Raw genomic sequence first — 13906 nt, forward strand, 5'->3', positions numbered from 1 at the left:
TATATATATATATATATATATATATATATATAATCTTGTACAAAAATCATTCAATAATTATATGTTTATTAATTTAGAGGGAGTTTTAAATACAAATCATTTGACTAGTATAAAACGTACACACCAATCTCAACTGACCAACTTGTCTAATGGATATCTGGTTTCATAAATTTTCCGATTGTTTTCTAATCTAAAACGTTAATCATAATTATAAGTGACTATGATCATCGTCTATAAATATTCAAATAATAGTAAATAAACTCTCGTCATTTGAATAAATATCTCATTTGATTGATTTATATGATTGTACTATTTAGAGGGCATGTATTTGAAACTCTCTTAATCTAATTATATACTATATAATTATATAAATTACATTATTTTTGTTTATAACATAAACCAATGATAATAGTTGAGATATGAGAGACTTTACTCCATCAAATTGTTGATAGCATTGACGTAGCAGGAAAAAGTGGAAAGATCAACAGACTTCGGTCGTGTGTCTAGCCACGTAAGACACTATTTTCCAGCTTTCGTGAAGGATTTTGAAGACAAATCGTGCTTCTTTCGAACGCTTCTCCTCTTCTCCTACAGTCCTAAAAAACGCTTGTTAACTTCCGGATCCTGTGCTACACACTACTAGAATAACTGAATAATGAGTATTTCCGGCACATTTTTCGGCGGACGGAATCCGTTGGAAATTTACCCGCGGATTTCCGTAGGACAACAAAAAAGTCAACTTATGTTGACTTCCGCCGAAAATCCGCCAGTAAATGTATTATGATAATATTTCCGACAGATTTTCGGCGGATTTCGTAATTAATTATTTTAGTTTTGTATTTAAATCTAATTACAACAATTTATAGGCGGATTTCCGGTGAATATTTAATTATTTTTTAAAAATTAAGATCCGCCAGAAAATAATTAAGAAATACTATTTATTTTCAAAATTTTCCAACGGATTTCCGGCAAATCCAAAGTCCGCCGGTAATAGCTATCCAATTTTTTTTTAAATATTTCCGGTGGATTTTCATTTTCGTATTGGGCTTTATAGGATCGTAGTGACATCACACATGATCATTGTATTTAAATTAATATTGATTAATTTAAATAAATTAGATGAAAAAGAAACATTTATAAATATATGATTGTTTATTTTTTAATTTAAAAACGTAGTAACAAATAACGTTTATAGCGATATTTTTAATTTAGAACATATTTATAATTTTTTATGATGATAATCAAATATGAGATCGTGAAACAAAAAACAATGATACAAGTAAATAACAAGCAAATAAGTACATCTAGATCAAAACATTTTTATAATTACTAGAAGGGTACTCGCATAATTCAGCGAGATACATCTTGATTTTAATATTTTATTTTATTTTTTATCTCAGTCGATGTTATAATATGATTTTATGTGATTTTGAAAAAAAAACGATAATGTTTTTATTTTTGAATAAAATATAAATTTAAAAATATCATAAAAATTTGACAAAAATATATCGGTTTTAATTTAGGTTCAATAACGAAGTAATTTATAGTTGGTTTAATAATATAATTTGTTTATAAAGATAATAATTAATTATTTTGTTAGAACTCGATAATTATCTTAATTATATTTTAGATTTTTTATATTTTAAAATGAGATGTTTATCCTCTATTTGATTATGTTCATCCGTAGTTAGTTACACAAATTCAAACATGGAGCTTTAATAAGTTGTATTTATGCATAATTCACTTGTAATCTTGAATTTTAAGTAATATGCATCAATATACAGTACTTTATGCATAAAAAAATTATTTTTAAGAGTTTTTGTCAAATGTTTTATAATTTAGTATAGATTATACCTCAAAATGAAAAATCAATAAATAAAATGCCAGATTGACATAATAAAACACCTAATTACTAGTCAAAATAAACCTTTATACCTTCACTACCAGAAATATATACATGCCAGTACTAGAACAATCATTTCTAATATATAGCTCAGTTGCCAAATGTATGAGGTGACTTTGTTCATGTGTTCGAACCCAGGGCTTCTCCCCCTCAGTTACAAAGTGAGCCAAAATATATTCATTCACATGGGTGTCTTTGAAGTTGATTGGAGTTGTCAGTAATCAACTTTTTTCTCAATTGCTATAAGCCTATAACAGATTTGTTTTATGAATTTAATTACAAGGATGATTTACAGTTTTCTCATGAAACTGTTCATGAACATAATTTAAAAAAAATAGAACTGATATTAAAAAAAGATATGCGATGTAAGAAATAATGAATATACAGAAAGAATAAAGGAATAATACATCCTAAATACATCACATAATTGAATATTAGTATCAAATAATGTGTTTCCACTAATAGCAAGTGGATTAAAGAATCAAGCAAAAGACTTGAGTTGATCCAAAATTTAAATTTGTCCTTTTTTTATATATAAAAAGATATGTTTTATACATTATTTAAATATGAAAAAAATACAGGAATATTAATAATTTTTCATCTTTTTGGTATTATAATTTTTATCTGTAAAATTTATTTATTAGTTTGTTGGTACTATTTTTTTAAAGTTATAGTATATATATCTGTACTATATTATAAAGCATTTGACAAAAACTCTTAAAAATTATTTTTATACGTAAAGTACTGTTTATTAATGCATATTACTTAAAACTCAAGATTGCAAGTAGATTGTGCATAAGTACAACTTATTAAAGCTCTATATTTGAATTCGTATAACTAACTGCAGATAAACATAATCAAATACAAGATAAACATCTCATTTTAAATATAAAAAATCTAAAATATAATTAGGATAATTCAATACTTAATTATTATCTTTATAAAATTTATAATATTAAACCAAAATAAATTATTTCATTATTAAACTTAAATTAAATTATAATAAAAGAATAAAATAAGAAAATTACATAAAAATATGACTTTTAAATAGTTGATTTAATACTAATTTTGCGCTTATTTTTAAAAGAAATTATAATATTTCATTCAAAAATAAAAACATTTTATTTTTTCTCAAAACCACGTAAAATCGCATTATAACATTGATAGAGCCAAAATACAAAACGAAATATTAAAATCAAGATTTATCTCGCTGCATTGCGTAAGTACCATTTTAGTATATATATATATATTTATTTATTTATATATATATATATATGATTTTATTTAATTAAAAAATTAGATAAGATTTGATTAGTAAATAGTAAAATGGGGGAAGAATTAAGAAAAGCAAATGGGGATTGAAGTGTGTGTGGGTCACGTGATGAAACGTGTGCCTGTGATGGAAAAACGCAACCTGAAAAATGCGATGGTAGCAGCATATGCCGCACGTGCATACATGTGTTTCTACTTTACATGCATGTGGGGTTTATGGAGAAAAGGATTTCTGCCACTAGAATTGTACCCTGTCCCTCCCATATTATTACTATTTTACCCCCTTTTTATTGTTATTATTATTATTTATTATAATAATAACTATTTTTACAGTAAATAAACACCAGTAAAATCTCATAAAAGAATCTCACAATCCTTTTAAAATATTAAAATACAATTTTAAAAACATTTGTCATCGTCCATGAGAAAAAATATTAAAACTAACAAAGTTCGAACACGGGCATCAAGCTTATTAGTATATAGTACACAACACCGTATTTAACTCATACATTCATACTTTTTCAAGAATTTCATTAATAACGCGTTTTTAAATAAATTTCGATAAAAAAGTTAAGGAGTTTGTGTCAGTTGCATTATTTTTTTTATTGAATGTTTTAGATTTATTTATTTTTTAATTAATGCAAATCTATACGTTTGGTTTTGTGATCAAACTGTTTATATCGGTACCCTTTTTTCTATGTATTATTTTTCATTTTTCAAATCTGATTCAATTTGATTCCAAGCCGAATCACATCTAAATAATAAAAAAAACAAAATAGTAAGAAAAAAGATTGATCTAAAGATCAATTATGGTCATCATAAATACTATCATTTACCCTTTTTACTTTATTATAAAATTTTATAACCTAAACATGAGGCAAGCTTGTACGCCTCTATCACTTGTTATCATATCAACTGATTTGAGATTCATAATGATTAAGGGGTTATTTGGGTAAGCGCTTACTGAGTCATATATTACCTTACTGGATGAATATGACAAGAACCAATAATCTCACTCGGTAAGACCGGTAAGTGAGGGCGACGACTCTTACCAAGTAAATCATTGCATACATTGTCGTTTTTGTTGACTAAAATCTTACCTGGTAAGTAACTGATAGTTTTAAATTTTACCAGTAAGCACTTACTGAGTAAGTATTTGGTAAACGGCCCCTAAAATTGAAAAACCTCAATTTAAGACTGTCATTCACATGTGAGGTAATTTCTTAGATGTAGAACCAGTGTTTGTATGAATTATTAATCATTTAGTTGAAATAAGGATGAATCTCTTACTCCACTTATTCAATTAGATCTTTTTATACCATATGTTTTCCCAGTATATAAGACTGTAATATGTAATACACAAAATCTTTTGTTTTTTTATGCACAAATTGAACCCTACAAATTAATAAGAACACCTTCATTTTACGAGAATGCGAGAAAAATACATTTTTACTATAGTCAATCACAAATGATACTCATGTATGTATACTAAATTAGAGACGCATACGACCTTTGGCTTGACGTAAGCTACGGGCCAAGTCATCCATACACCACTAGGCCTCGTCACATATATTATCATATAGCATTTTTGATGTGATACTATAATAAATCACATGTGATAATAAAACAAACACATAAACGACCCTTAATTTGGCGTGACCTAGGTTTCAAGGTGCATCATCCGCATACCACACATCCCCTTCTTGTATTATCACATGTAAAAAGGCGTTCTCGTATTTTCATAAATGAAGGTGTTCTTGTTTGAATCTCCACCAATATATAGGGGACATGTTCAAATGAGAATGCCTTCATTTTACAAAAAACACCCAGCTTATCACATGTGATAACACACACCAAGGGACCTGGTGGTTTGTGGACAATATGTCCTGTGGCCTGGGTCGCGTCGAAGGTCGTCTGCATCTCTGATTTAGTATCACATGTGAGGAATTATTGAGATAATACCACTAACGACTTGGCCCGCAATGTAGATCGAACCAAAGGTCGTTCGTGTCTCTGATTCTATAATATGTGTATCATATATTATGATAAAATATAATAACACATACGACTAACTATAATAAAAGGATGTTATCTTGTTCTCATAAAATAAATACTTTGTTGTTTGAACCTCCTCATACATATACATATACATATACATATACATATACATATACATATACATATACATATACATATACATATACATATATTTGGGATCATGTGAGACCAAAAGTTTTTTGCAAGACCCATAAGACCAATTCTCAGTTTTTGGATTAGATCTACAATCTGAACATTCATAATCACAAAATTGCCACGAGACTTCTCAATAATCATAAAATTGTCACCGTACAACTTTAGATCATTAGATCATTAGCTTATAAAGTTGATTAATAGACATAAATTGGTCTCACGTGAACCCAATCCTACCTATATATATATAGATGAGCGATCAAATGAAAACCACTACAATTTGTAAAAACCGTAAAAACTACTCTCATCCGTCGATTTCATTGTTTAATCTTATGAAATTTTTTCATGAAATTGTTTAATCTTGTGAAATTGTTTCATATAATACTTTTTTTTGAAGAAGTTGTTTTATATATGGTTATAAAATTGTTTCATATACTACTTAATGAAATTTTAATGAAACTGTTTCATGTATTTCTCTAAAATTAAAATAATGAAGATGATAATATCCATTATTAACATCCTCCACAATAAAAATGATTAATCAACCTCTTATAATTACAAAAAAATGAACAAAATGAAAAATTATGATTGGTGGAATGAGGTTTTTACGGTTTTTACAAATTGAGTGGTTTTCATTTCATCGTTCCCCTATATATATATATATATATATATATATATATATATATATAGTTTGTTTCAAATACAATCTGTTGTATTTGTACAACCAATGCAACCCAATAAATTGAGATATTTATTAAAATGATGAGAGCTCATTTATTATGATTTGAATATTTATGGAAGATGAATATGGTTCATTAATTATGATCAATACTTTATATTATGAAACAATCAAAATTTCTATGAAATCACATATTAATCAAATAAAATGGACGGTTGAGATTGAGTTGTATTGGTTGCACAAATGTCAAGGGTTGTATAATAATGAAGATGATAATATCCATGATTAACACCCTCCATAATAAAAATGGTTAATCAACCTCTCATAATTACAAAAAAATGAACAAAATTAAAAATTATGATTGATTAAATGAGGTTTTCACAGTTTTTACAAATTGGGTGATTTTTATTTGAACGCCTCTCTCTCTCTCTCTATATATATATATATATGTATTATTTAATTAATACTGGTAATTTATGAGAAGTGTGTAAACGAACACAAGAAGCAGTTTCCGATGAAGTCGCATGCTCACCCATCTGCACATGACGACAAAACGAGTCTGGGATTTGGCCTCTCCTATAAACCCTCAGATTCCATGCATCATCTTTCTCCTTCACATCATCAATTAACCTCACTCCTTCAACAAATCAACTTTCCATCCAGATTCCCATTCATTTCTTGAATCCAGAATAATGGAACAAGTTTTTGATTCTGAAGAATCCACCAGTAGCGAATCTGGTTGGACCCTATACTTACAACACGATCACTCCAATATCCACCATGATCATTTCTCCTGGAACAAACTTAATTCTGTTGCAGATCACCAACAACAACAACAACAAGAAGATGATGATGAAGAAGATGATGATGATGCTGATGATGATGATATGTCCATGGTGTCAGATGCATCTTCAGGTCCACCACATTTTCAAGAACATCAAGAACAAGATGATCATGAATACAGCAATAATGATAATAATAATAACAGTAATGATGATGGTCATGTCTTCTGTCATCCTCCATTAAGGAAAAGACGAAAGATGCTTAATCAAACAAGCTTCCATAGCCATATACACCTTCAAGATCATCTGCCTGATCATGACACTGCTAGTTCTTCATTTTTCACCACTGTAAGCATCTCTTTCTTCTTCTTCTTCTTCTTCTTCTACATCTCCTTATGTAGCTATCATTTCTTTCGATCCCATTAATTCTTAAACACATTCATATCTTGGATTTGTTTCCAAGATCTTGATCATCACTGTTTTTCTCTTTGCAGAAAGATCTAAAAGTGTGCAATAAAGAAGATGATATCGGTTTTGATTATTCACAGGGCCATTCCACCACCTATTCTGAGGTAATTAATATTATTTGTGTTTTAAATTACATTTTTACCCTTTTAGTATTGTTTGTTTGGTTTGATGAAATGTTTTTTTTTGGAGGGATTTGGATTTAACGTAAGGATTTAGAGTCAGAATAATTTGAAAGTTTTAGTGTATTTGGTTTGCAGGATTTCAACGATTTTGAAGTTTCACTAGTTTTATTTGAGAAAATATTTAACTATGATATAAGTTACACTTGGTATTTACATATTTTGAATAAATAAGAGTTATGGTTCTAATTACAATCTATCGATGAAAAAAATTATACGACAGTTTAAAATCCAATATATTTAAAATCCAACATATTTAAACGACTTCACAAATATGTTTGATTTACACCAAGAGTAAAGAATCAAGAGATCGAGAACGAGACCTAGAATTCTAGAGCAATCGAATGAGAGATTAATGCAAGAACTTTTAATAACTCTTGATGAATATCAGTTTGAATCTCACATTGGAGGATGGAAAGAAGACATAGATGTATAAAAGGGTGAATACATGAGTGAAATGTGTCAAAAGTATTTTGGAAACATGAAAATAAAAGGTAATAATGTGCATTGGTAACTTGCACTAGATTTTAAGATTGAATGCAAATAGTAGTAGTTAATAATGTATTATGAGTTGTTTTTAAGACTTTTAAAACTTTGTGCATAAATGTATAGTATTTTGTATATTAAAAACTGTTTTTAAGATTTTTGGTAAATCTGATTTATAAGATAATATAGATTAGAAAACAAATATCATGTATTTTTGCTAACTATACGTGTACTTGACAATGGACAGATGGTTTGAAGTGAAGCGATGATGATGAGAGGCAAATTTTGGATTTTCCACGTGGAATTTAGAATTAAAATGAAAGTAGAGATATTTTACATTTTAAAATTACTTTTTTTTTTCTTAGTTATGATATGAGTAGTGGTTAGGATGGGGTGGGCAAGATCTTTGATATAAACCAGTTTTTGATGTTTGGTGATCTTTGATATAAACCAGTTTTTGATGTTTGGTTATAGAGATGTAAAGCCTCCTAATTTCATATTCAGATTCTTGTTCATAAACAAGTTTTAACTATCTCTCTCTTTTTCTAATCCAAGATTAACCGTAACTCATTTTACTGGATGAGTATGACAAGGATTAAAAATCTTATCTGGTAAGAAACATGATAGATACCGAGAATCTTTACCTGGTAAGTAAAGGAGAACAGTCTTACCACGTTAATGCTTACCAACAATCTATTTTGATGGTCGAGAATGGCAGCCCATAAGGTAAGTGAGAGTGATGTCTCTTAATGGTAAGCATTTGGTAAACTGCTTCTACAACTAACAAGTTCAACCGGTCCAAGACTTTTTTTTTTTTTTTGATTAACATAGATATCCAACCCGCTAGGCAAGCCGACTAATCCCAGGACGACCACCTGCTTTGCATATAGCCCGGAGCCACCGCATTTGAACCTCCGTGGCCACAAGGGGATTTTTATTTCTCATTGGATTTGAACTGACCTCATGGTACTTTTGACTTCTGGAGCCAAACTCATACCAATCAAGCACCACCTTTGTGGTTACCGGTCCAAGACTTTCTGTAACCATAACCGGGCACGGGCTTCGGGGCCAATTACCCTTCTCTACAAGTAAAGATGGCCAAACGGGCTCAACCCGATCCAGGATGGGTCGAAGATCATTTGAGACCGGATACATTTTTTGTCAAAAACAGAAATCCTGGCCAATACCCAACAGCCATACAACCATTTTTTTTCTCTCTCCATTTTGACTCTTTTGTCTCATTTACCTTTTATTGATTATATAAGTTATATAGTGTACGGGGAAATATACCAACCTACAATCATTCACAATTCTTGTTATAATTCGTGATTTCAACTTGTATTCTCACAAAAAACATATCTTTTAAGTGTATTTAGTTGACCCAATTACATATTTTTGAAGTGTATTGGAATACACTTTTGTATTTTTTTTAAAAACTTCAAAAAAATAAATTTATGTAAAAAATCGTTTAAAAAAATATACATAGGACCAATTCGGGGCCGGGACAGGGACCGGTCCTCATAACCGGTTACAAAGTACCTTAACCGGACCTTGGATTTTTGATCGGGGTCGGGACTAGTTTCGCTAGGACCATTTACGAGAATAGTGTTCAGAACCGGGACCGATTTGAGCCCGGCTCGAGACCCATTTTTAGCCATCAGAGACAACATTAGAAATGACGGGATAACTTTTTGTGTGCAATAAAACATGACAAAAATAACATTATGAAAATCAAATAGTTGGAAAATTGGTGCAAGATAGCATGGCTTATTAATCACAATAGCATATTTGCTTTAACATGAATGTATACAAGAGATAAAGGCCATAAGGGGTAGAAAACATATATCCGCTTATCATTCAAAATACATGTTTAAAACATTATTCACAAATTTTGTACGATTTATAACTATGATCGTGTAAATAATACATGTTTTACATTAGTGTATGTGTATGTGTGTGTGTGTGTGTATATATATATATATATATGTATGTATATGTACCTTTTGGCGTCATGGCGGGTGTAAATAATACATGTTTGCCATGGCTCTGCGAAATGGTCAGGTTAAGATGCACCAGATATGGTCATGTGGGGGATCAAGACTCAGGTGGAATCATACAACAATCAAAAAGTCAAAACTTTCAAGTAATTATGGGTTGAAGACCAACTTCTGATTACTCCAGAAGCCTTTGGTTCTTGCACCAGGCGATAGCGATAACATACAGGAAGATGCTACCAGTGGTACCTCCGCCAACAGTCCACAGAAATCTACGCATACCGATTTCCTTCTGAGCGGGAGTGTCACCATTGAAAAGTTCGATACTAATGTTCATTCCAAAGACTCCAGCCACAACCACGAATGCGCTCACTACTAGATTCGCGGTGGACAACATGACGCCCATTTGCAGAAGATGGTTCTGCTTGTCGTCCAGCATTATGTTGATGTAGTCTTCCGTGTCGTCCACGTACTCCCGCAGCTGGGAGATGTTAGGATCAATAATCATTGCAGGAAATAAACATCAAAGAAAATATCTATCCATGGTCATGGCTCGGATTTTTTGTAATAATTCTCATAAATTTTGAAGTTCATACTAAACATATCACACTCGAATAGACAGGTGAGTGGCATACCGTAGATAATTTATTCAGCGTACCATCGATTTGAACAAAGTAGGCCTCTAACAGCATTTCAAGTTCCTGAACATCAAGGCGTTTGTTGATACCACTTCGTGCCATGCTAGTTCGAGTCCCACGGCTGTCTTTTCCAAGTGCATTAGGTCCAAAAAAATGTTCCTGCTGGCTATTCATCCACTGAATATCACCTTCATGTATGTTTTCATTGCCTTCCATAGGACCATCCACAGGAACTCTAATATAATGCAGAAGCATAAAATGGTAATTCCCAGTTCAGAGTAGGAATTATGGCGTCACAAGCAAGGTGCACTATAACAAAATCGGCTTTAACCAAAGGGACTTTGGCCTAGCGGTATGTGAGTCCTTGGCCTCCTAGAAGGCAAGCGTTCAAACCTCACCAAAAGTGAGGAGGGTGTGTGAGTTTATTTGTTCTATTTACCGTATATAACTATTATATGCTTAAAAAAAAATCGGCTTTATAGGACGCCAAATATGTCTAAATGTTCTAGTACCTCATAGGATCAAACATTTGTAGGTCCTATGTAAAGGTGTTACAATAAGTTGATAATAATCTTTTGGGCGTCCTAACAAGTTTTTTAGGATACCTTGAGAAGTTTATACGACACTTGTTTTATAATGAACCTTCTCAAATAATGTCATACAAAAACACTAATACAACACTTTATTTTAGAAGTCTCCTAAAAATTAACTTGTTACGCCCAAAAGCACGCATCAACTTATTGTAACATTTTTATATAGGACAAACAATTGTTTGATCCTATAAACTTAAGGCCTATAATGCAGTATGTTAGGACTTTTAGACATATTTAGCGTCCTATAAAACCAATTTTGTTGTATTAGTTGGCAAAAAGGGTGTGAACCTGTAATCCGTTTCCGGCTGAAGAAGTTGTTCATCCATGGCATCTTGCTCATCAAAAGAAGGCATAGAAGCATTGTCGAGTCGTTGTTCCAGTTTATCAGTCAAATACATTTCAGCCATATCTCCATCATCATCAAGCAAGTGCTCTAATTCGTCCCTAACCTAAACCAATCTGAATCCATCATAAACAGTATGGGTTGATATATTATAAGATAAAAATCAAATTCAAAGCATTTATTTTGCAGAAAATTAACCCACAAACCTTTTGAACACGTCCTGAGATAGCAACCAACCTACTTTTGATTTGACGAACACGTTCCAAATTAAGAGTACTAATCTTTCTAGTCAACTTATCCAATGCCGGGTGCGCTTCTTTCTCTAATGTCCTTGCCTATGCAGGTTAAGATGAGAAGAAGGATGTTTATGAAAGTCGATCAACCAAACAAAACCAAACCCAATATATCCTAGTACTAGGTTAGGAGGTAGCGTCTGAGAGGGGTAGAATGTAGGCAGGCGTTACCTCTGTCTCAAGACGGAGTCAGAGCATATTAACCAAACCAACCCAATATATCCCACCAGGAGGTAGGGTCTGGGTGGGTAGGTTGTAGGTAGACCTTACCTCTATCTCACAAGACTGAGTGAGAGCTAATTTACTAACAATGCAAAATGATGTAATAAGGAAGTGGTGAAAATCCTTAAATACAAATTCAAAACTTGAATACCCATAAAACTTCTCACTTCTTTATCCAAGGAACTGCAAGCTGCCTCTAGGCAGGCTTCCAGTGCCACGAACTCAAATTCAAGAAGTTTCAGTCCGTCTCGGCTATCAAAATGTATTCCATCAGCTTTAACACCATCGCCTCTCTCTCGGATGGTTGTGGATACTATTGCAGGGCTAACTTCCTTCGACTGTGGTTCCAAATCATACAGATTTGCCCAGTCCGTATCATCAGAACGTGCCGTTCCTTCCTGTTACAGAAACATTCTAACATCAAATAATTGGGAAAGACCAAGTGCCGAATAGCTATTAGGATTGAAGATAATCATGATAGCCTGTTGAATACTGTGTATTTAGTTATGTCATATTATCATGGTAATCCCACACAACAATGCCAACTATCTTGAAAATTGAAGGAGTACAGCTCCTATGCTCCATTTAAAATGTTAAGGATGTTTATAGCCCAATGCCTGACTGCATGAATAGCTATGATTCTATAAATGTGTTCCATGACAAGTTTGCTGGTTTACTCTGGATCAAAATCAAACTCGTCTTAACCACAAGGTTGGTGCCTGATTGGTTTGAGCTTGGCTCCAATGGTCAAAAGTACCAGGAGGTCCCCGGTTCAAATCCAAGGAGGAATAAAAATCCCCTTGTGGCCACAAAGATTCAAATGCGATGACTCCGGCCTAACTGCAAAGCAGGTGGCATAACGGGTTGGATATCCATGTTAATAAAAAAAAAATTCAAACTCGTCTTTTGCACTTACATTTTCTATAGACTTCTGGTTATGTAGGAAAAATTGCAGTAACTTGCATTCAATAGTAGGGCATCATTCTGAATATAAGTCCTTCAACACTACATGCATCAAGCAATCAATTCAGGGTATTATCCCCAATTCAAACAAATCCTATTTAACCAACACCAATTATACACATCGAGAAACCTTGATATCATTTTGTTACAAACCACAACAGATGGAAAATTAAACGTTTGTGAATCTTCTCATTTACTGAATGCTAAAGATTAATATAGAAAATTTAGAGAAAAAACTGAAATAACCTGAGATGCATTGGCGTGATGTTGACGCAGGATACGGCGTTGGAGTTCTTCAACGAAGGGAGCAACGTTCGGGTCTTTCGAATTAAGCAAAAGCACCTCGTGAGCCGTAATTATGGCCTTAATGTGCTCCAAATTGATGACGATAGCCCGTTCTCGACCGAGTACGGTGGACGGATATGATAGAATAGGGTCGAGGATACGGAGATCACGCGCAGGTAATCCCGTCCGCCGCATGACGGTGTGCTTATCGACCTCAACCACTTGGGCCTGACCGGTGGAGTCTAGAAGGAGCCATTGCCTGACTCCGGCAGCCTTCTTTCTAAGTCCTCCTCCACCAAGGTTGACGTGTGCGGGGGCTGTTCGTGAGGGGTCGAAAGAATCTTCTTCCGGGATGGTAGCGACGGTGCTGGTTTTGGACAGCGGATGATGACGACGACGAACCCTCATTGTTGCCAACCTCCAAGTATATTTCATCCAATTCTTTGTTGTTTCCCGGTTTAAATTCTAGTCCTTCAGGAATTTTAACTCTTAGTCCTTTATTTTGTTTTATCTGTGATGGTCCTCCAACTATTGAGAAGTTGATGATTTCAGTCCCTGTTAATTACCTCTATATTGATGGTATTTTTTGACAAGGGTTTCGACAATTTTGTGACAT

At 32.5% G+C, this 13906-nt stretch overlaps 1 protein-coding gene across 1 annotated transcript; it reads right to left on the bottom strand.

Moving 5' to 3' along the window:
• Positions 1 to 10131: 10131 nt before the first annotated feature.
• LOC112500539 (magnesium transporter MRS2-3-like) lies at positions 10132 to 13698 on the bottom strand. The gene is made up of 6 exons (XM_025104041.1): positions 13252 to 13698; positions 12210 to 12440; positions 11734 to 11862; positions 11473 to 11633; positions 10589 to 10826; positions 10132 to 10434 (listed from the first exon to the last, which is right to left on the bottom strand). The coding sequence occupies exons 1-6, from the start codon at positions 13696 to 13698 to the stop codon at positions 10132 to 10134; spliced, it is 1509 nt and encodes a 502-aa protein (XP_024959809.1).
• Positions 13699 to 13906: the final 208 nt, after the last annotated feature.

This window comes from Cynara cardunculus, assembly GCF_001531365.2.
Source record: "Cynara cardunculus var. scolymus isolate 2C chromosome LG 17, CcrdV1, whole genome shotgun sequence".
Lineage (NCBI taxonomy): Eukaryota > Viridiplantae > Streptophyta > Magnoliopsida > Asterales > Asteraceae > Cynara > Cynara cardunculus.

Bases quoted from the DNA above. Each gene is read 5' to 3' on its own strand.
- LOC112500539 (XM_025104041.1), bottom strand. From the start codon at position 13,698: ATGAGGGTTCGTCGTCGTCATCATCCGCTGTCCAAAACCAGCACCGTC. The intron at 12,441-13,251 runs GTTATTTCAGTT...TTTCTGTAACAG, and splicing joins ATCACGCCAATGCATCTCAG to GAAGGAACGGCACGTTCTGA. The intron at 10,435-10,588 runs GTATGCCACTCA...AACATCTCCCAG, and splicing joins CGCTGAATAAATTATCTACG to CTGCGGGAGTACGTGGACGA.